The sequence below is a fragment of the Bacillus rossius genome, chromosome 6, assembly GCF_032445375.1.
Source record: "Bacillus rossius redtenbacheri isolate Brsri chromosome 6, Brsri_v3, whole genome shotgun sequence".
Taxonomy (NCBI): Eukaryota; Metazoa; Arthropoda; class Insecta; order Phasmatodea; family Bacillidae; genus Bacillus; species Bacillus rossius.
Window position 1 is genome coordinate 44,621,452 of NC_086334.1, and position 22,242 is coordinate 44,643,693.

At 37.1% G+C, this 22,242-nt stretch overlaps 1 protein-coding gene across 6 annotated transcripts in view; it reads left to right on the forward strand.

Annotated features, from left to right (window-relative positions):
- Positions 1–22,242, forward strand: part of LOC134533112 (protein pangolin, isoforms A/H/I/S) — a 555,211-nt gene that overhangs the window by 492,232 nt on the left and 40,737 nt on the right. For all 6 annotated transcript variants that reach the window (XM_063370371.1, XM_063370372.1, XM_063370373.1 and 3 more), the window contains one exon: positions 21,605–21,693. In XM_063370371.1, coding sequence (XP_063226441.1) covers positions 21,605–21,693 — 89 coding nt within the window. The remainder of the gene's footprint in view (positions 1–21,604; positions 21,694–22,242) is intronic.

A 22,242-nucleotide genomic window follows, 5' to 3' on the forward strand; every position in this document is an offset into this window, starting at 1 on the left:
GTAATAAGTATAAGATTTTTATCATAACTGGCAAAATAATTATGAGCAAAAAATTTCTTGGTGTGTTTGAGGTGATGGAAGGATGCTAACTACTGCTGAAAAGTATTATTTTATTTATTGGATAAAGAAACCTGATATCTAGCACACAGTTTTTCAACTTGAAAGTAAGCATTGTCGGTAAAACAAAAAAGTGCGATTTTATGCAAAATGTTTGGGGCAGCAGTGTCTCCACTGATGGTGTAATTATGCACCTTTACATGTTGGTAAAAATTCACCAACACGTAGGTGTAAAACAAACACCGGTAGAGAGACTGCTGCAACATACATTTAGTGATTACAATATCTATAGTTTGGTAAATATGCCATAGCTGTTTGTGTATTTTTATTCAATGTAATATAAATTTACAAATGCATGAATTTGTAAATTTGCAACTACTGCCAGTTAATTGTACTGCAACATTTACTAGAATTTGTATTTTTGTAGTTCCTTGGTCGTTATAATTTGCTGTGACAATTTGTGTGCACTTTTACAATGATGTGTTTATATACAACTACTGTTCTGACAAAAAAAAAGATTAATTTAACACTTGTACGTGTAATTTCACATGTTCTACATTCAAATGTGTTATTGAAAAAAAATATTTACATTAGTGTATTTTTACCGAAGCCTGGAAGCACAATTTCGTTATCTAGAAACATTAGTTAAATTACACAAACTGTGTTTGTTTTTAAATCGCACCACAAAAAAAATGTAACATTACCACAAACATTTGAACATAAAGCTGTCGATCTTGTTTCGTTGTTGTTGGATTATCTTTTGTACCTCGGCTATCGCGGATGAGTCTGGAAAGTCGATTTGCGGTTTCAGGAAGTGAATCTTGCCCAAGTCTGCACATATAAACCATACTGGCAAGGAGTAATGAGAGTAATGGGAGGTGCATTGAAAGTGAGTCTTTTTCTCTCTAGCAGTTGGATAATTCGTGTCGCCAAGATATTTTTTTTTTTGTAAGACAGCATGCAAAAAAAACTCGTGAATAAAGTGTTGGGGAGGGGGAGAGACTCGTAGGCGTACTAGTTAGACAGCTAAAAAGAGCCGGCAATTACTCATTTCCTAAGTAGTTGTTTGGATTTCCCATGGCGCAGTTAACGTCGGTATTAGCCCCATCTCGCCCCCGCGTGCCGAGCCCCGGGTACGGCGGGGGGTTGGGGTGGAAGGGGGTGTGGTTTAGCTCGCGATTGGCTGCCGGCGCTGGTAGCCATGGCTACCGGCGGCTGGGCCGAGATGACTGGTCGTCTGGGGGGTGAGTGGAGGGCGGAGGGGTTCGTGGATCGATGCTCGCCGAGGGAGGTTTTTTTTTTTTGCGAGTATATCGGCTCTAGGGGGAAAGGGGTGAGGGGGAGTAATGGTTAGGTCCGCGCGACGTGCGAATATTCTAATGGACCGGCCGGTGGTTGTTTCGGCCCCGGCTCTTGTCATCTCCCGCACAAATGGTGCTTCTCTTCCCCCTCCCTCTTTCTCTCTGTCTCACCCCTTCTCTCTCTCCTTCTCTTGGTGCAATGCCGCCCTAAGTTTCTGAGCAGCAGACTGTGCGAGGCACAAGAGAAAATTAAGGCGTTCCGCCTGCTCTGTGATATTCTGGAATATTCGAGATTCCGAACAGAGAAGTTATATCACATTGCCTCGAAGCTTCACCGCGCGAGTATTAACCTCTCGTGACGTGTAACCTCTGTTAAAGGCGAGGTGAGACTTTCGACATGTTTTTTTTTTCAGAGAACATAAATACTTGGAAATCTGAATATTATGACGTTATAAACCAAAAATATGCAGATTCAGATTCATTTAGCATATCCAGTATAATACTATTAATTTAAAAGAAACTGTAAAACTGTCTGTCTGTTTATTAATTGAATCACTTGTCATTAAAAATCTCACTTTATCCTTAACAGTGTATAATAGTGTATAGGTTGAAAACCTCTACATTGTTCAAGTAATATATTCCTCGGCTTAAGGCCGTCCCTGGTTCAGCGACTTGATAGGGAATTGTAGGTTAAAAAGTGTTTTCTACATCTTCTACAATTTTTCAAATAAAAATTTCGTACTTGGCTTGTTTGCTGCAGTTTTACAACAGAAATCATCTGTCAGATTAATATTGTAGAAAAATATTGATAAGTATTTTATTTTACGTTTTTAAAATTAAGGAAAACCGAAAAAGTGGTCTAAAAAACAGGCTGTAAGATATACAAATATTTAGAGTCTGCAGAATTTTTCCTTTTAAAGTAAAGATAAAAAAAGTAAGCGGTGGCATACTGCTAACTTTATTATAACAAGAAATATTTCGTATTTTGCATTTTCAGCTATTTTTTCTGGCCGCGAGTAGGTTCACTTGCGCCTGTCTTGCGCGCGGGAGCGTGCAGCCGGCTGCCGTGTTGCCATTACTTCGGACCCATCCTCGGCTAACAGAATCTGACTCCACCTCCTCCGTGCCAGTAAATAATCTAAATGGTGCGGAGTACTGTGTCAACGACGAGAAGAAAGCTAAGAACAGTGCTATCAATTCAGAGATGCATGGATGTGATGCGAAAAGCGAAAGGTTTGAAGAGAAGGTGAACCCAAATTTTTTATAGTTTTAATTATTTCTTCCATTTACTGTAAAGTGTGTTTGGGCAAAAAATATTTTGTGCCATAATATGCTTTAGAAAAATTTCCAATTTTTTCAATTTGAAATGTAATCAAGTGACGCTTTGCAAACTAAACTATCCTGATTCAAGAAATGCGTTTATTTTTATGTAAGTATAAGTTAGGCAAAAAATCCTCAGCTTAAAAGTAAGAGTAAACAAACAGTTCTACGTGGAAAATTAGATTTGGTAAGCATGAAAACAAGTTAATTTTCAACCGACTTAAAAAAAGGAGGTTCTCAATTCGGTTGTATTGTTTTCATTCACGTGAGTATTAAACTGTCCAAGCCAAATTGTTACAATTAGCCAACTTTTAAATTAATTGCTGCTTATAAAAAATATTGTGCCTTACAATGCAATATATATTATTTCAGTTCCTATGTGTAAGACTTAAAAAATTAACAAGGCTACATTGGGGAATTAAACCCATATTCAGCGGCAAACTTAATTTCTAAGCACCATTCGTTACTCCGTCAATAATTTTTACTTAATTCATCTACCCTGAGAATCTCAGTGCACTAGCTCTGAGATAGCAAACATTTGGAGATAGTTTCTCTCTTCCCCCCCCCCCCCTCCTTTTTTGTTGGAGTTCAAGACAATGTGAACCAAAAGTGTAAACTTGAAACTTGTACTTTAGATAGGTTAAATATATTTTACATATTTTGGAACAACTTAGATCCGCTGTGCGAAATGTTTCATAATAGATTTCATACTTGCATGCTAAGGTTTACATTAAATAAAAGGCTCAGTAGATTAAGCAGCCGGTAGGTACATATAGCATTGTATTATTACATAACATTTTAAGTTGATCTGTTCTTCGGAGGAGAAAGAATAATTGTAAATTTTTAGACGACTTTCTGAATGTAACTTAAAGATAAATCCCTTTATCAGGCATTATTTTGTTTTTACTTAGGAAGCTACATTGAATGAATCCACATAGCAATGAGACAACATTTTGAAAATATTATTAGTTACCTAAAAATGAGTATTTTATTTAATTTTAGTATACCAATATTAGTCACAAAAAAAGGAAAATGTATTGGGGTGTGCGGATATTCGTAAACACGAATAGTTGCGCAGTTATTTATGAACTATTCACATTCGGAAGTGGACTATCAAAGATTAAAATTGCTAATATTTACAGGCACATCTGTAGTTGCTGGTTGTTACTCAGGTGAAGCCAAACTTCTCTTTTTTCATAAGATATTATAGTCGTCATTGCTTATTGGCCGATATACAGTAGACTCTTAATCATACGACACTTCACGATTCCAGGTAAAAGCATCGTTATTGTTATTTGGACTAGTTTTGACCATCCCCGATCTAACCTAATAAAAACATTTTTTTTCTTGAATCCGTATTCAACCTTCTCTAGCACGAAAATAATACACTGTTATATCTAACTATTTATTTCCCTTAACAGATGGCTGTCTTATGAAAAAACACTGATAACCTACAAGTACATGTAGGACCTGAATGGATACCAAAACAAGCCGTGACACGTGACCGTTCGTCTGGCAGCTAGCATCTACGGGAACAATATCAGCATTCAAATAATGCAGGGTATATTTCACGCAATGTTACCTCACACACTGTGTGCATGGCAGTCCTCACCGCCGCTATGTGCCCAGTCGTATTGTGACGCTCCGCAAAAACGGTTGCTTTTTTCGTTATGATAATAATACGTGGAAGAAAAATGGCAGTTACAGTTATAGACTCTGGTTTCTACCTACTGATTACTTTTTGGTAACCAATGAACGTTTTAAGATAAACACGTTTTAAATAGCGAAACTAAACAGATTTACATACAAACACATTTATAAATATACGCGTTACAAGATGATAACACCATCTCTTAGCACTCGCCACCCACGACCGTGCTACCACATTCGTGAAATGTCAGCCTTCACTTGACACTCCTGGAAAGAGATCTACAGAACTATCAAAAGATTGCCGCTACTTTCGGGCAGCTGGAGGAATGTCTGCCCCAAGTGGTGTGGGTATGTACGTGTGAGGACGCCCAGTGACAACACGAAACGAAGCGCTGAATCTCAACAGTGGGCCGTCGACCTTGGGTAGCTAACACAAGTTGGCTGGTAGTATAGTTCTCTTGAAGAGGATCTCAACACGCGGCTTCCATGAGAGCAACAAGTTATTTTCCAGCCTACTTCCTTCAAATTTTACAAATTCTCAACTCCACCCCCCCCCCCCCTCCGTTATTCATTACGGGTATGGAATTTGGATTTTAATTTTAAAAAGTACAACACTGCACTTTTTAATTTTTATATCTGAGAAATGTGCATATTAATGATGTTTACATTGCTTCAATAGGTTAATAAACATGGTACAATTTTCACTTTGTCTTTAAAAGTTAATATAGTATTACTATTTTCACTACATGTGTTCTGTATTGTTATGTATCTATCTAAGTGAAAATGTAAGATAATTTTTCGACCTTGAAATTATTCGCAATAAATTAAAAAAAATTCCTGTTCGATTCAAAATTTTCGACCACCAAAATACACTATTCGCACAACCCTATAATGTGATAAGATTTGTGTAGTGAAATATGTGTACATGTGATTTGCATAAGTTTTCTTAACGCCACTACTACGATGGTATTTTTTAAATTTAGTTTCGGCAAAGACAACTTTCCAAGAAAATGATAGAGAATGGGGGGAAAAAAACCAGCTATTGCCATAGGGAACGTAGAAAATGATACACCACATATTAGTGTCGTAGGGGACGGCGGCTGGAATAAGAGGACTGACTGACATAGTTACAATTCAAGTGGAGTGGTGAGTTATCTTCCTGTTTACACCAATGCTTACTCTATATAGTCTGTCGTTCATAAAATAAAATATTTCATTACTTATAACATCCAGTCAAAATGTGCATATTAACTTTTTTTTTTTCTTTTGAAGAATTGCATTATCAGAGCCGAAACAAACCAACTCTTGTACCTGGGAGTGAAAAGGAAGTAGGCTATTGCTTCGCATGCGAATTTGCAAGACTCAAAGACAAAAAAATGAATGAATATCTTTTCTTTAAAAAATATAGTGGTCCAAGTACTGTAATGGAACAAACTATAATAGTAGAAGGGTTCTGCGGGAGTGTTGAGCAGCACTTGTTAAAATACTTACTTTGGTGACGGAGATTCAGTGTTTACTCTAGAATAAAGCAGTGAGTTCCTTACGGAAGGGAAGTCATAAAAATTGAGTGTGCAAACCACATTGTAAAAAAACAATTTTCACAAATTTTCCAGAAATATGTCATTTCCACCATCTGCGCGTCGTTTGCTTGAATCAAGAATAGTAAGATTAAAATCCGGCGCGGCGCTAGAAAAGCAATCGAAATTGCTGGAACAACTATTATTGTTACATCTATCGTTCGATTGAAACTTGACATAAAAAATGGTCCTCATCATGTATTCTGTTGTCACGAAAACTGCCGTGTAGAATACTGAAAAAGAAAAAAATACCAAAGAAAATTTTGTGACATTTGTGAACGAGTCGGGGATTATGGAAGCTATTGAAAAGGCTCTTGATCCTATGGTAATGAAATCTGATAGACTCGTACTTAACAAAACTAAAAATCAGGTTGAGCGATATATGAGTATGTTAGCTAAGTTTTCAGGTGGAAAACGGGTAAACTTTGCTAAAAGAGGCTCTTATCACGCTCGTTGTATGGGAGCTGGACTGGCCCACGTCAGAGGTCCTAGGTGGCACTTCATCCCATGGAAAAACAAATTTGGTCGAAGCCCAGGAAAATACTTCCAAACAGTTTTAAAAATTAGCTGTCTCCAGTATGAAGATGGCCCTCCAAATAAAAAGAGACGACCAAACAACACTCCTGGTCCTGATTTGGAGTATGGTCCAAGTGCTGAAGACATTTTGTGTCCTGAAGACGTGTTGAGTCCTGAAGAACTTGATACAAAGATGAAGTTTATCCTCGAAAACCTGAATCGGGATGCAACAACATTAAAAAATATTCATGAGTTGGAAAGAAGGAAGTACTGTTGGTCAACACGAGAACACTAAATGGAGGGATGCTTCTATGAACAGACTTACAGCATATAGTTTCGGTTTTGTGGTAAAAAGAACACATACATCCTGTCACTGTCTAGTAAAATAAATTTTGTATCACAGGGAGATAAATTCCAAAGCCGTTCAGTTTGGACGAGTTAACGAAAATGTGGCTAAGAATATGTATTCCAAACTAAAAAATGTCGAAGTCGAAGATTGTGGCTTTTTTTTTGTACACCCAAGCTTTTCATTTCTCGGAATATCTCCAGATGTACTAGTGGCAGACGATGGTTTGCTGGAATTTAAATGCTTATTTTCAGCTGGGGACGATAAATTAAAGGACTATATTTCAAAAAAGAAAAAAAAAACGTTTATCGAAGAAAAACTTGGAGATTTGCGTCTAAAGAAAACCCATTTTTTTTTTTTTTTTTTTTTTACCAGATTCAAGGTCAACTTGGCGTCTGCAGTAGAAATTATTACGACTTTGTAGTTCATACGAAAAATGATTTCCATGTTGAAAGAATTTTGTTCGACAAAGAAATTTGGGAAAAACTCATGCTGTCAAAGCTACAACAGTTTTTTGCGGAGTGCTTACTTCCAGAGATAGCAGATCCATTAAATACCCGAAGACTAAATGCGCGAGAGCCTGAATTTGTAAAAGAAGCTCAAAAATCACTAAAGAAAAACATAAAACAGATTACTTCAGTTTTGGTTTCCTAAATGTTATGCATGTTTTCTTCTGTTTTTTACATAGTCCTAATATAACAGTGTATATAATATTATGATAATATTTTCATTGTAAAAGCAATACGATTATTTTTATTTAGAATTTGGGTAGTCAAACACATATTTTATGTTTATTTGTAGATTAAATTCGAACTTATTATGAATTTATATAGACACCTCTTTTACTAAAGTAATATTATGTGTATCGTAACAGTGAAAGTGCTTGAAAGACTATAATTTCTCTGTTTAAAAACGTATGTCAACATGTTCATTTCAATCTTTAATGTTATGCTAAATTATATGTAATTAATAAATTTATTTAAATAGTACACATATTGAATAAAATTTTTAATGGTGTCTTTCAACGGTATCATTAATGTACATACATAAAAACTATCTTTGTGAACTCTGTAAAATTACACAAAAAAACTCTGGCCAGAGTAGCTTTGTTTAATACAGCATTAAATTTTGTATAGTGTTTGTTCCTGTACATTTCAGGAAGTACTTAAGACATTACTTTATTAAAGTATTTAGTACAATTAAAAAAAAGTTATCTCTTATCGAGTGAAAGGTTTTTTAATCGATTAGAGTTATAAGACTGGGAATTATTTTTTTATTGTTTTCGGTTTATGCACGAAATTAGACCACAATTTCATACCCGGGCCGAGATTATACATCAGAATGTCTCGCTATAAGCCACTCTTCAAATAGTAACTAAATCCCAAATAAATAAATTGTTTCAGCGAAGAAATTGTAGTTGACAACTGTTTAATTGAAAAGGTATGTAAAATAGCACGCGCACAGCATGTGAAGGCCGTGGATCCCGGCGGAGCTGGTGTCTGGCCGCGAGGAAACATATCGGGTGGCAGGGAAGGCAGATAACCAAGGCACTGAGACAGCGGCCAGCGCGCGACTGACGACTTGGCAACCCCGCGCGCGGAGTAAACCTCGCCGCAGCCGAGCGCTGCATATTCGCGACACCCGCGCTCTCTACCGGATAACGACTGACATGACTGGCTCTTGTATCCCGTTAAGACTACAATTTAAGTAAATCTGACTGGAATTTCACTTCCTGATAATTTTAAAGAACAAAAAAGTGACAAGACCGTCTGGATTTTCTTGGCTACTTGAGTCTTATTCCCAACTCTCATGAAATGTTACTAATATGAAGTGTTTACTAATTTAAAATGATATGTTTCCTTTTGTGTAGCTAGCTTTATTAGTACGTGATGTGGTGTTGGGTTTATGAAATTTTACATTGTAGCAATTTCATATTCAGTAATTAATTAGTCCCCAAGAACTTTTCTTAGAACCTTAGTTTCATGGAAAGGGTAGAAATGAAAATGCATTTGAATACTAACTGGTTTTAGAACTTTCGGGTTGGTTTTTATGTATATAATGAGCCAAAATTTTCTGTTAGCCTCTTAAACGTGTTGCATAATGTAAATAAAATTTTTCGCAACCTTTGGCGGCCCCGTGGGCCTTTCCCCCTCCCCCTGCCTTACCAAACGTAATAACATCCACTGGAATTAAAATTAACTGAGATAACAACAAATAATCTATTGTATATTTGATGATAATGCCGTTTTAAATGTCTAAGCTCTCGGTATACGGCATTTGATAGGCGTGATCGCAGGGCCGGTGCAAGGTAAATTGGCGCCCTAGGCGAAAAACCTTAATGCCCCCTTCCTTGCCGTACACCCCCAATTTTTTTTTCTTGCCTCAAAATACATCACGTAAGCCTATGATTTTGTCAACAATGAAATGAAAGCAGGCTTGTGTTTTTTTTTTTTTTTTTACTTATTACAAATCATAAACAGGTCACCGTGGACTTTAAATAATTACTTATATCAATATAAACATTCTAAACTGTTACAAAAATCCATTTATCTAGTTTCAATAATCTTTAAACCTATTATATCAGGTGTTATGTGTCGTGCTGCGCCGCCCCCAGCTACTTGGCGCCCTAGGCGGTTGCCTAGTTCGCCTGTATGGACGCGCCGTCCCTGCGTAATCGTGAATGTAACGGAAGTCGAATGAACGGGAATGTTAACCACGGCGCCGAAGTCGTCAAGATGGCGGACCCACTTGTAACACAATAAATCCGTATATAGTCACTTTCGTAAATATTAGGGGACATAACAAACGTATTGCTGTGCTAAGTATAACTTTATGATAGTGAAACTACCCTGGAATATATTTAGTAAACTAAAAGTCATAGCAAAAAGTTATTAAAATTATTAAAATACGTAAGAAACTGGTATTACAATGATTATTAATACATATTCTCCTTGCAAAATCTCAGTAGGTTCGGTATCACAGCGGTACAGTGTGCGTTTGTAAAGCACAAGGGCGAATATTTGACGTATTTCAAATTACGTCACTGGAAAAAAAAAGTTGCCCCTTTTTTAATAACAATATTATATAATAATGTGAATTAGCCCACTAAGGTTAAGTTTTGTTTGTAGGAAGTATATACAGACTGATTTGTCGTTTAAGCAAAAACAAATATACAAACCTATAATTAGTGTTATATTATTTGTTTCAAAATGTTTTCAGGTTAATATTTTAGTAATGCCATAGAAAAATAACTTTTAACGTGTGCTGATACTTGATAGTATTAACTGTTGGGCAAGTTTAACAAGATGGGCAGCTTTTTTGTTACTCTTGCCAGGTAGAGAACTGGCGAACAAGTACTTGCTTGCATAAGAGTTAACGGGTGATATATGTTTATTGGACACAGAGGCATAGCTTAAAACATGGTATAGGTGACAAAAAACCACAAATCTGCTTGATGCCAATTTTATTCCACTTTTCGTGAAGGGAAGGGGTGTATCCCGTTATTTCTGTGAACACATCAAAATTACGGTCATAGTATGGCATACACAACACACGCGATGAAATTTCCTCCAATGAGTGCAATTGAAAGGGCTCATATCTAAACTTAGATTACTGCGGCAAGTCGCTATAAAGGAACCACAAATAAAATACAATATTAAATTGATAAAAATATTGTGGTTCTGAAAATTAATGCAATTTAAAACATTTAAATGGAAAGGCCGTTCTCAATACAAGCTTTCTCATACAAAGTATTTAGCATTATAAATTAACCTCACAAGCTATGCTTTTACTGGTTACTATTCATAGATTGTTGAAGAAATATTATAATTTTTAATAAAATTGAAAAATATAAACATTCAACTATAAATATCCAAAGCTCAAAGTTCATCCTTTGGCACAAATAGGTTTAAGAGAAACGACAATTCTGAATCCTAGATTCCACCGCCGAAAAATGCGGTAAGACATTGAGTTGATTACTCGCCTCGCAGAAACAAGTGAAGCGAGTAGCTGACGACGGGTCACGCTGCCAACATTAGCGGCCCCAACGGGCGAGTCTTGACTCGCCTTTACCCAGCGAGTACGTACTCACGTGCTCAAGTCGCTCGCTGTCTCCGCCGGCGAGTGCGTTACGTCACGTGACAATGTGTAGCGGTTTATCTTTAACGGGAGTTTTATAGTGCCGGAGAAAACGCAACACGAGTATTTAGATTAAAATTTATAACAACATTGCCTGTTGCTATGATCAGTGCCATTAAGGGGCTCGGCTGGTTAGGGGTTTATTTGTGTTAGTAAGGCGGGGTGGTAAGTACGAATCTCGCTGGTGCTTCTAGCGCGGTATCGCCTGTAGGCCATTGGCGGATCCTGAAGAAGGGTTGGCCATAGCGGCGTGCCCCCCCCCCCCCCCCTTCCCCTCCTCCACGAAACCTTAATTTTTCAGTTTTTCTCCATATCATAGGTTAGGAAACTTATATGGAATTATTTTACTGCGGTGCTATAGATTTTTGAACCACAAATAAAATTTACTAAATATTTCAATTGTAAATATAGAAAAATTGTATTATAAAATTTAATTTTGCCCTCCCCTGACCATCTGAATCCGCCCTTGCTGTAAGCGAAAGGAAATCCGCAGGACGGCAACTATATGCAATTTGAGCGGTAACCATAATTATTGGCGGAGAAATGAAGATAAAGGTGTCATGCAAGGCTTTTGGGTGCCTTTAAGAATCTTTGGCGAGCATTTCGTGTACAAAAATGATTCTGAAAATACGCGTTTTTGCCCTTTTCACTCTCCTAAATATACAGTTCAAAAACATAATACGGGAAACAGAACCAACTATCTGCCCTCAGTGAATTCTTAAATGCTTTTCGTAAACACACACCACTCGGATAATGTGTGGCCAGATAGGCGGGGCCTTTGAGAAACCACAAGAATGGACAAAAATTCGAAAAACAAGCAAAAAATCAGTCGATGGCTTGTTTTTTCCCCTCCTTATATTTGTGTGTTCCTGTTTCTTGTCGATACTTGTTATTCTCTACTGTGGCATACAGTTGAAACTAGGTATGGCGTATGTTCATAAACATGTTTTAAATTTCTCTCGGGAGAGTAATTTATTTATTTTTTGTTGCTTTATTGGGGGCGAGGTGACACAGTGCTAAGACGACGAAACTTTCGTTTGCTGAGGATCCGGGTTCGAATCCAATGTTCGGTCAACCTGATTTAGGTTTGCCTGTGGTTTCTTATAAATTACTCGAGGTAGATACTTACATGGTCATGGCTGATCCCTTACTCAATATCCCAGGCCAGTATCTGTTGCCGTCCGGAACCATCTCGTTGTGAGCCGTTTTTCACTCCTGCCCCGAATTGCTATGCGTTCCGGGATAATTATTCGTCGTTATTGTCAAGTAACTAGAGGATCGTGCAAAACAAGTGGCCCGCCACCATTTCCCGGTACATTAACTAGTGTTTCCTTCCAGGTGCGTGTCCAGGGCCAATATTCCAAGAGGCAAAAATAAGGATTTAGTTGTTGAATGTGCTACCCCTATTAACAATTTTCCTAGTGCACGGTATAGGACACGGCCAGTCCATTATGTTTAGGAAACAGATTTTGGTGTTTTATACGTGACCTATCTGCTGCCCGAATTCCGCGCATGCGCACAGCTCACATTTTCGTTAATTTCGTCCAGATGGCAGACCCGCGACTGGCGCCATTAACTCGTTCGTATTCACTTTTGTGATCATCTGGGGACGTAACCAAACTTATTGGAGTGCCAAATGAAACTTTATGGTAGCGCAACTATACAGAAATACCTACATGCTGTACACTTTAATGGTCATAACAAGAAATAATCGCAACTTAAAAAAATACTTGAGAAAACTATAGGAGCCGTTCTAATTATTTGCGACAGTGCTGCTATCCATGCATTTTTGCCGTAACAATTGTATTGATGGTTGCGAAACGTCTTCTAGAATGCGTTGAAACAAGTTTCTAGCCTCGCACAGGGCACCGTTTATTAAAACGATCGCCGATTTGTTTCCTCACATGGATTCGTTTTGGACACGTTCTGGAATACGGCCCGCGAGTTAGGTTATGGTTGTTTTGTAACAAAGCAGTGCTTATTCGCTACCTTACCCGAACGTCTTGGAATACCGCCCTAGGAGAGCTTCGCTCCTCAGGGCTTATTCTCCTCCCCTCTGTTCACTCCCCCGGAGAGATTTATTCAAGGATGTCCAACATCAAGGAAAACAGGAATTCTGGATTTCCCAGGGAATTTTTTTTTGGGCTCACAAGACTGACGGTGCCACGGAATGTGATGTAAGAAAACCACGCTATTTTAAAACAGCTCGAGATATCCGAGTTGTGACTGTTCACTAAAAACATTTTAATATATGCTGATGGCGTATTATTAGTTGTTTCCGTATTTCATGTTCAAACTGTATTTTTAGAAGAGCGAAAAGGGCCAAAACGCGAGTTTTCAGATTACATTTAGGATTGGAACGCCCGGCAAAAATTCTTCAAAGCATCCAAAGCCCTTGCATTACACCTTTGTCTATTTCTCCGCCATATAATGTTATGGTTACCACTCAAAACTCATATTTGCCCTATGAACGACGAGAAGACTGCACGCCAGTACATAGCATTGCGCGTAGAGGCGATACCGCGCTAGAAGCATCGGTGAGCGTCGCACTTACTAGCTCGCCTCATTGGAACAAATACACCTCTGACTAGTCGGGCCCGTTAATGTTAACAAATTTCGTAAGATAAATGTCTTGTTTAATTACATATAATTTCCCCACTGTTATGAGACGTTATTCGGTTGGGTTGTTTCTTACCTGCAAATAGCTTCAGAGCGTTATAAATAATCCCTTTTGTCTCGGTCTAAAGGCTCAGGTAAAGTTGGAACTTCATATTTCTTTGGAAACATTCTTGAAACTTCTTGAACATGCTATAACTGTCTTGAAAATTCTGGAAACTATGTGTTCAAAAGCTGTTTTCGAATAGTAAGGAAGTGTGCTATACTGATAATCTTAACTAAAGTATTCTTTAGTATAAAGGCAGAAAGTGAGAAACTAGTCTTGTAAGGATGCCCAAATTCTTAGGACCCTAACACAACCTGGTATATTAAGAAATAATTACAATATCAGTGATCACTTTTTTTTTATGTTCATAGATTCTTCATCATCTATTTCTAAGCAATATTTAATTTGTAAGAAATCAAAGTACATACCATATTGTAATATGAACAGCAGTTGGCAAGTTAAGATTCTGACTGTCACATTTTTACTAAAAGAGGCACAAACCCCCAAAGGCAAAAAGAATGCCTGTAAGGACAAAGGCTGCATCCGCAGTTCTGAAAGGATTCGTGCAACTAACTATTCGGGAATTCAAACAAAATGGCTGCCATCTTTCAGGCTAAAAGCTCCCTAAAAAGTATTCGAAAACAGCTCTAATGTTTTATATTCGATTTACCCAGCAATTTCGTATAATTTTGGAACATCCACAATAAGAACGACGGGGTCCATTATCTTACATTGGCCCAGCGTAGGTAGGGTATGGTTTTGCTTCGCGCTTGTGTATACTTATGTGAAAATAACATTTTTCTCCCATAACAAAAATATTTATTTCGCCGTTTGTGCTAAGGGCTGCAGATGTCAAAAAAAGGTGTTAGACAATATTTAGAAGGGTTACTATTACTCGAGATTATAATTATTACTTCAAACTAATGCAGTATTTTTCACATGTAATGAGTTACTGATTTTTTTTCATAAAAAAAACTATTTTTACCCCTATGATCTAACTTTGCCCATTAAAGAACTCTTTATCACAGTTTTTTTGTACGATTGGAATGGCTTGTAACTTAATAGGTATTATTGATCTATTGATCTATATATGTTATGGACCGCGCTCGCAAGCTAGATAGCAACACATCTGTGACCCCGGACATTCATTTAACTTATTTGCTAACACTGTCCGAGACGTGTGTCATGGCGGACACGGTTGCCACACGTGGAAGCTATACAATCTCCAACACATTATGTTTAAGATAAAATTTAGTTAAGTGTTTGATATTTCGTATAATAGTACGTACTGTCTCACTTTTAATGTTAGTAATTTTTTTTTACGTAAACACCTGTCTTTTTAAGAGCACGCACATGCGTTATTGTTGCATCAGGCTGTTTTTACAGTTATGTTTGGCAAATCTAAGCGATGATTGCTTCATGCTTTGAAGACAAGGATAGGTTTGTTTCATTAGTCTATGTTAATCGTAGCACGGTCTCCACTCTCCTCTAAACGTTATGAAGTTAGCAATCGTTTATGGTAGGAAATTCATTTCAAAAAATAAGCCTGCGACAACGCTAGAACTGGCGTAGTTAACATGCTTAGGTTGTAAATTAAGGGTATAAATGAACATTTAAAAAAGACAATTTGTCCTCTTGTTTGCACAATACAAGACTGCCGAATTACATCTAGTACACTGCACGCCATCTGGTCTCGGCGTTCTAAGTTCACGGCTGAAAAGTTAAGTTTTGTCCCGTCAGATGGTAGCACCTAGTAGCTAGTACGCGCCAGCGCGATGGACAAATCAATAAATGTTTCCTTTTTTTTACTTGGCGCGCGTTCAGCTGTTATTAATAATAGGGTTTTGAGTTAGATTAAACTGACACACTTTAACGATGCAAATTGTGACGTATGAATTGTTTTATATTTCCTTCTTTCCGCTCATTCCGCACAAATGAAAGGGCCGAGTGTCGGCATTTGGCGTAAAGAACTGTCTGCATAAAGAATATAATTTATTGACCTGGCACATAGCACACATGGTAGTCGATCAATTGCAGAAGTAATCGATTAATAATCTTGTCATTCTCACTAGTGCCGTTCTAATAAGTGATCAGTATTAGACATTAAATACGTCGCCAGTGTTGCGATAAACATAATACAGTCTTTAATCGCGTGAAGATCGGGACAATTTAGTTATAGAAAGCGGTTTTTGACGATTCGATAATATCGATACGAATTTTTTTTTATTTGAGCGTCGACACCTTCTCCCCTTCTCACAAGTCTAGGCGTCGCGACGTCTGATTTGTGCGTCTGTCTGGCAGCCTACAAGCACATAATGGACGAATGTTTGGGCACCGGCCATAAATCTTTGCGAAACCTACACCTGCGTTGTGCGTAATAAACACCTCGAGTTCGTGATTCGATCGACCGCGGTGAGCGACGCGCGTTTTCCCGCCGAAAATATAAAAGTTATTCGGACTTAAAATCTGTTTTTCGAGTGTCAAACGAAATTATGGATGCACGGAAAGCGAAATGGACGTGGGCAATCATGCGAAGAAGACGAACATCATGTAAAATGTGTCCATTTTTGTCGAGAAAAATTGGCGTAATTGCCGTGGTTGTATGCGAGCGTAATTGACTCAAATTTTTTTATAACTATGCCAAGTGTTGCAAATGAATTTTAATTTCGCTCGCAAGTGATCGACGGAGGAACTACGACCAGGAATTATTCTTGAAGATGCGTGGTTTATTTTTTGTCCGCAAAAGAGTGGTGGTAATCGTAGTGCGTGTGGGGTCCGCGCGCGCGGGCATGCCCGGGTGAAGACGCCCGCGATGTGATGTGCGACGACGCAGCGCGCTAGCATGGAGCCCGACCTGCCCTGCGAGCCGTTGAACCTGGTGAAGCACAAGTCGAGGCCGGTGGCCGTGGTGGCCCCCTCGGCTCCCGCCTGCCCCTCGACCGGGGAGGACTGCGGCCCCGCCGCCGCGCCGGCGGGCCTGCTGAAGATCCCTCGCGTGGCGGCTCCCCCTCTCCCGGGGCCCAGCCCCCTCCGGCCGGACGGGCTGTACTCCATGATACACAGCCTGATGGCGTGCGAGCACAAGTTCCTCACCACGCTCTACATGAACGGGCTGATGGGCGCCCCGCACCTCGGCCTGCCGAGCTGCGGCGGGGTGCTGCTCAGCGACCTGTACCGCAGCCACCTGGGCATGGCGCCCGTGCTGGGCAACCTGCTCACCTTCGCCAACACCCAGCAGCAGCTGTGGCAGATGGTGGCCCCTTCCCCGGCCTCCGCCCCCGCCGTCCCCGCTCCGGTCACCGTCTCGTCTGCTTCCCCTTGGTAACCCGCGCGGGGCACGTTCTAGCTCCTGTCGTCCCGTACCTTTCATATTAAACAATAAATAAAACTGATTTTTCAGTTTTCTTATTATTCAATTTACATTTCAAACATTTTAGACAGAAATAATTTTTCCAGTATTTAACTTATCATATATAGCTCTGGATTAAATTATGTGAAGGATTTAATTCAATTGTTTCTTGTTTCACCCCCCCCCCCCCCGCCCCCCTTTTTTTTTGGATATGTCCTTGGGCTACCGGATAGGTGGCAACAACTCTGTGCCTATGTCTTTCCTGGGAGGGGGGGGGGGGTGTATGGGTGGGCACTTGGAATTGGAGGAGTTGGTTTGGTGGAGCTCATTCAAGTCGAACATTTCGGAAACATTTTTGTAATGTTACAAACTAGTGCAGTGTTTTCATAAATGTATTTATATTTATAAAGCGTTACTGAAATTATGTGTTGTGTAAAAGGTCATGTGCTCTGCATAAGGAAAATATGTGGGGTTAACAGATTTTATTTGGTGGTGGTCTCCACGAGTGCTGTACCTGGAGGAATGAACCAGGTGAAAAAAAAAGGGGGGAGGGGGCGCACATTCACGCCACCGTTCTTTTTTCTCCCCTCTCACCTTCAGTGGTTTTGTTTTTAATGCATCCTCTCACCCCAATTATTAACCCAGAAAACTTATTTTATATTTAGTATAACTATAGGAAAAACTAATAGACCCAATGTGTGGTATAAATAATGATAAACGTTAATATTGATTATGCATTTTTCTGTTTTAATTATTTAATCAAATGAGAAAAAGGCAAGGTCGAGCAGTAAGGTTAAGAGCTATGGACAATGTCGCTAATAGTAAAGGGTGTAGGTTGTAAAAGGGCAAGACATCACCGCTGAGACACTGGGCAGCCGCACAGCACTAAGAGTGGAATCAATAGTCACAGAAGCACTTGCCTTTAGCCATTGTTTTCTCAAATAATGCTTGCCCAAGAACTATAGTCACTAATTTGCGTTTCTTTTTCTTCAAGAATTTAAAGTTTTAAGGTAATGCCTTTTCATCAATAAAAAGTTGTTCTACTTCATAAATATGGTTTGATGTTTATTGGTACTTATGTGAAACTATCGTTTTTTAAGATGTAATTTTGTACAGAAATGAGCCCTCACTTGAATATGTAGCTGAAATTTACGTTTTATTATTTTTTTAGAGTAAATAAATTCTTTACTAATTTTTTTACACTGGATTTTGGTGTATATGGGATAATTTTTAGAATATTTACTATTTATGATTTTCACATAATGGAGAAATTATACATTATTAATTTAAACGAGTGAATTACTAACAAAAAAATTAAATCCAATAACTGAAAACTTTTGTGTTTTGGTTAAGCCGCTGGGGCCAACCTCGAATTTTGAAACATTCAAAATACAATTTCAAACAAGATGTTAGCAAAATTAAATATATACACAGGTGCATGTTGCCACATGTGGGTTCGCAATCTTGGTGACTTCGGCTCGTGGCTATAGCAGTTTTCTGCATGCAAGCACATTGGAATTTCAACCTGTTAAAATTTCAGTTGTTTAATGCACGCGTTTTTCATTGCATTTCTGGTGCGTACTAAAATTTTACCCTCAACGTGTCTAAAAGAATCATAACCTCAAAAAAGTAGGGGCTGATAATTCCAGTCTAGGGAGAAATGTCATAGGTTCAGCATTGAGGCATTTACATACTTGTTGTTCAGCTAGCCCTGAGAAATCAAAAGTGCCATGCTGTTAACTAGAATTATAGTTAAGTTTTAAAAAAGGGGAAACTTTTATACAGTTATTTTCCTAACATAAATACTTTTTGTATATTTATCACACACTGTATTATTTTAGAGAAATTTATGTTAATTTTGTGTCAGTGTTTTGTATTATAAGTTTATTTGAAACATGAGAAAACACTAATTTGCTCGTTTCAAAGATTAGATGTTTACATGTCAATAGCGAGTAATGAGACTCTGCTCACATTTTTTAAATTAACTGTCTCTTAGGCCTGTGTAGATGAAATGTGATTAAATATTATATAATGTGTATATGCTGGAAAAAAAAAATAGTTCCTTTAACCAAATTCATAAAAAAAAATTTAAAATATATAATAATTTTCAGTGTACTCATAATGCCTCTGTTCTTAAAGAAGTACTTGACCAAGTAGACATCAAAGAAGAATCACTACAATTTATACTCAAAAGAGAGGAATACTTATAAGAAGTTATTGTTTGGAAGATTTTAACTAAAAATTAAGTCATAGACTGTATATTGCAATACACGATTTTACTCAGTTGGAGTATTTATTTGTTAAGACTGAAACTTTATTCAAGGGGAATGATTTACATTTTTTATTTCAGAAATTAATTTTTTACTTCTTATAGATTGGGAGATCGGAAAGTTATTCCGTAATATTGCTAACAGATGGCATATCACAAACACGCTCACACACACACACACACACACACACACACACACAAGAGTGCATCTGTGCTATTTACTGATAATTTTAGCTGCAAGAAATTATAACAAAAGAATAATATATCATAGTAGTTCAAAAGGACGTAACTACAAATATAAAAAGTTAAAAAAACTGTTACCCGACTACAGAAAAAAACACTAAAAGGTAAGAAACAAGTTAGGTGCTGTTTGATATCATCATCTTATTGAGTAAAACAAGTCATTTGATATGTAAGATATTCCTATTTATTTAGTTCTGTTAAAATCCTTTGTCACTTCTACATTAATAACATTATAATTCAATTCAAATGCCATAGTCGTGCGTTGTCAACTACATAAAGCAAGCATTTTAATTTGATACACAAGCAAGTACTTTAGTTTGATATACAATAATAATAAATTAAATTATAATGTTATATCAAACTGATAGAAGATTTTAATTATAAAAGATTGATATTACTTAATAAGACTATAATAGTAATAAACACCTAACTTGTTGCTTACCGTTCGGTTTTTTTCCTGTAGTCAGGTTACAGTTTTGAAGAAAAATTTTCATTCATGTGTTTTCTGAACTAAATATGAGCTGGCATTTTCAACGTCTCGATTTTGCCAAAACGAAGCAAAAGCATCAATTGATGCATAATGTTTAGTATAATGTGCTTTTGCAAAGTTATTAGTTTTCAGAGGCTTCTTGGAAAAAGTTGAAATTATTCTTAATTAGGAAGAAATTCATTTCCGTATATGAAACTATCTCGGGAATAATATTATACCATAAAATATTAAAGATGATCACTTCTGATGTAAAAGCAAAAATGTAAAAATGAGTTGCATGAGACTTTGTGTGAATTTAATTGCTAAATGGCTCGGATGTGCAATTGAGAAAAGTTTTCACTTTAGTTTATAGATAGTAATCTTATTTACTTAAGGAAAATTATTTTCTAATATATAATTTTTGAAATTATTAAAATAAATGATGCTACATTACCTGCTTCGTGTGTTAGTTAGGCACTAACAAAATTTGTTTCTTTGTTCAAAGTAAAATATTGCCTTCTGTGGACTAAAATGGACTGAATTACATTTACTTGGAACACTTCTTGTTAAATATAAACGGTTGAAAGTAACTTTTCACATATATGTAATACTTTGACAAAAATATCTAAAATATTTTTATCTGTATAAAAATGTGAGGGGCAAAAACATTAATAGTCATAGCCCCTCAAAAAATAATTGCTTGTGGCACCCATATGTCATTCATTACTGTGGAGTAAGTCACAAATATCTTGGATGTGGTTGGTCCAAGTCCCACGCAACTTTAAAACCGTACTTGATGTACTACAGTCAACTCTTAAAAATATTATTCTTGAATCCTTTTCTGTCTACTATCAATAGTAGTTTAACACTTTAGAGGAAATACTAGCTGGTTACCTGCACATTCTGTGCACTGTGGTGTGTCCAAATGAAGGAAAAAATTACTTTAAAAAAATTTAATATACCTTTATAAAATTAGACTAAAAGGTATTAAATAATTTCTCCTAGCTCTATACAGATTCCTAACCCCATTGCCGATTCCTAACCCCATACAGATCGTTTTGAAATTTTATGATTGTGTATTTTTAATAAAACCTAGGAAAATACTTGTAAGATTTAAAACTGAAAATGTTGGGTGCAAGTGATAGATAATAGTAAGGAGTGTAGGGAGTTGCTATCATTGAGAAAACTCGCACAACAGTTCATATCATTTGCAGCGCAATAAAATTGTTAGTGACCTAGGTGAAATATTCATATTCCATTGCATGCACACCATGTTTTTTGTTTAAAATCTATTAAGTATTTTCGTAGGTATTAAAAATTTGTATTCACAAATTTGTGGACAATCTGAATGGGATTAGTAATGCGTTTCGGGTTATAAATCTGTATGGCGCTAGGATAAATTATTTTATACGTTTTAGTCCGTTTTAAAAATGTGGTGTACTAAAAAATTGTTTTTTTATATATTTAAATAATTATTTTGTGCTTTTTATTCTTGTGTGTGTATTGTCAACCAGTTCTAAGCTATGTGTAAGTTTCAAGTTTCTTGTTCAACAGGAAGTTAGTTAAAAAATTTATTGCAAAATTTGAACAGAACAGGCAAACAAACTAACAAACATACAGGGAAGAGAGTTAATAAAAATGTGGTAAGGTCAGAATACCCGAACATCATGACCAACTTATGAATGTGGTGTTAACTGTGTGTGTGTAGGTCTTCATCGTTGGACCAAAAAAATTCCACCTCCTCGACCACGGAGGGGACGAAAAACCAAGACTCTGGGCAGAATAGCAATGCCCAAGGTAAGGATGAGAATTTTTTTTTTTGCCAGATTTAGGTACTGTCTCAAATTACATTTTTTTTTTTAAACTGTGCCATCATGGTTTTTATAAACATGTACTGCTGATTTTGAAAAAAAGAAATTAATGGTTTGATTATATAAATTTTGTTTCCGTACCAAATATTACAGCTGTCAGTTATGTTGGGTGTGATTTTGTTTTGGTTTTTTTTGTTCAGCTGACATTTAAAGAATATTGCATTTGTTCATTGGGTTTTAAAATCATGTGTAATCAGTTGAAATTTATGTGCAACATAGAATTTCTTCATGAAATAATCTGTATATCATCGTTTGTAAGACACACGTAAAAGAGGCCATCTACAGGTCAATGCAGCTACGTAATACAGTAAAAATTAATGTCATTGTAAAGTAACCAGTTTATTGGATAAAAAATTTTGATTCTTAAGTTAACATAAGGTATATCAACTTTTATATATTGTATGCAGTGTAGTTGGCTTCAGCATCAATTTTTGTAAAACAGATTTAAAATTTGATTCAGGTGTGTCAATGTGGG